Source organism: Acanthisitta chloris, unplaced genomic scaffold, assembly GCF_000695815.1.
Source record: "Acanthisitta chloris isolate BGI_N310 unplaced genomic scaffold, ASM69581v1 scaffold31366, whole genome shotgun sequence".
Classification (NCBI taxonomy): domain Eukaryota; kingdom Metazoa; phylum Chordata; class Aves; order Passeriformes; family Acanthisittidae; genus Acanthisitta; species Acanthisitta chloris.
The window spans coordinates 1-942 of record NW_008678038.1 but is presented as its reverse complement, the minus strand read 5'-3'; the positions used below and the strand labels follow the sequence as shown (position 1 = coordinate 942).

Below are 942 nucleotides of genomic sequence, written 5' to 3'. Positions count from 1 at the left end.
GGAGCTGGCGTAGCCGGTACTGGCGCGGGTCACCTGTGCACGGCTCCTCCTCGACGGTTCTGGGGTCACAGCGCCAGCTCAGTGGGACTGGGGCAGGGACCCCCAGAGCAGCCCTGCCTGTGCCCCATGTCCTCCACAGGGTCCCCCATCTCCAGAGTCACAATGTCACTGAGCCACCACAAGGCTGAGAGCAATGTGTCCCCACAGGAGAGCAGGGGCGGGGACCACCATGTCCCTCATCCCAATGGAGTTGCACCCCAGGATGGAGGCACCAGGTTTGGGTCCCACCACGTGGTGCCAGGGGTCCATGGGGACATGTGTGAGGTGGTGGCAGAGCCATGCTAAGAGATTTGGGTGCCACGTGGGGTTAGGGTACTGCCATGTGACTGGGGGTGCCCGGGGGGGGCCCCGTGCTGCCCCGCCTCCCACTCACCGCAGGCACCTCCGTGTACGGAGGGAGACTCCATCCCCACAGGAGCTGGAGCAGGAGCTCCAGGATCCCCAGGACCCCCAGACCCCCTGGGACAACTGCCAGTGGGGCCAAGCAGCAGCTGGGGGCTCGGGGACCCGCACCAGTGTCCTTTTTTTTGAAAGGTTATGGTCAGTGCTGGGGTTGCGGTCAAGCAGCCCAGAAGTGCCACCGTGCCTCCCTCACCTGTGCTGTGCCAACCACGCTGAGCCAGGCCAGGAGCAGCAGTTGCCAGAGCCACCAGAACCTGCGGGGCAGAGAGCCTTGAGCCCACCATCCACAGGGACTGGACGCTGGCAGTGGGGTGTCCCCAAAACCTGGCATCACTGCCAAGGCAGGGCCCACCACCGCGTCCTCCCCCAAGGGACCCCAGCGAGGGAGAAGGTGAGACAGGGCAAGATCAGACCCAGCAGGAGGGTCCCCGGGGCGGGGATGAGGGTCTGGTGCCTCCAGGGAGTCCGGCGGGTGGGTAC

The 942-nt window shown here is 66.0% G+C and overlaps 1 protein-coding gene across 1 annotated transcript in view; it reads right to left on the bottom strand.

The window, feature by feature from the left end:
• ADAMTSL5 (ADAMTS-like 5) overlaps window positions 1-716 on the bottom strand; it is a gene marked incomplete at both ends in the record, with an annotated part of 3,897 nt that extends 3,181 nt beyond the window's left edge. Inside the window, 3 exon segments of the mRNA XM_009076752.1 lie at window positions 10-59; window positions 434-528; window positions 656-716. Of these exon segments, the coding sequence (XP_009075000.1) occupies window positions 10-59; window positions 434-528; window positions 656-716 (206 nt within the window).
• Between the last annotated feature and the right edge of the window lie 226 nt (window positions 717-942).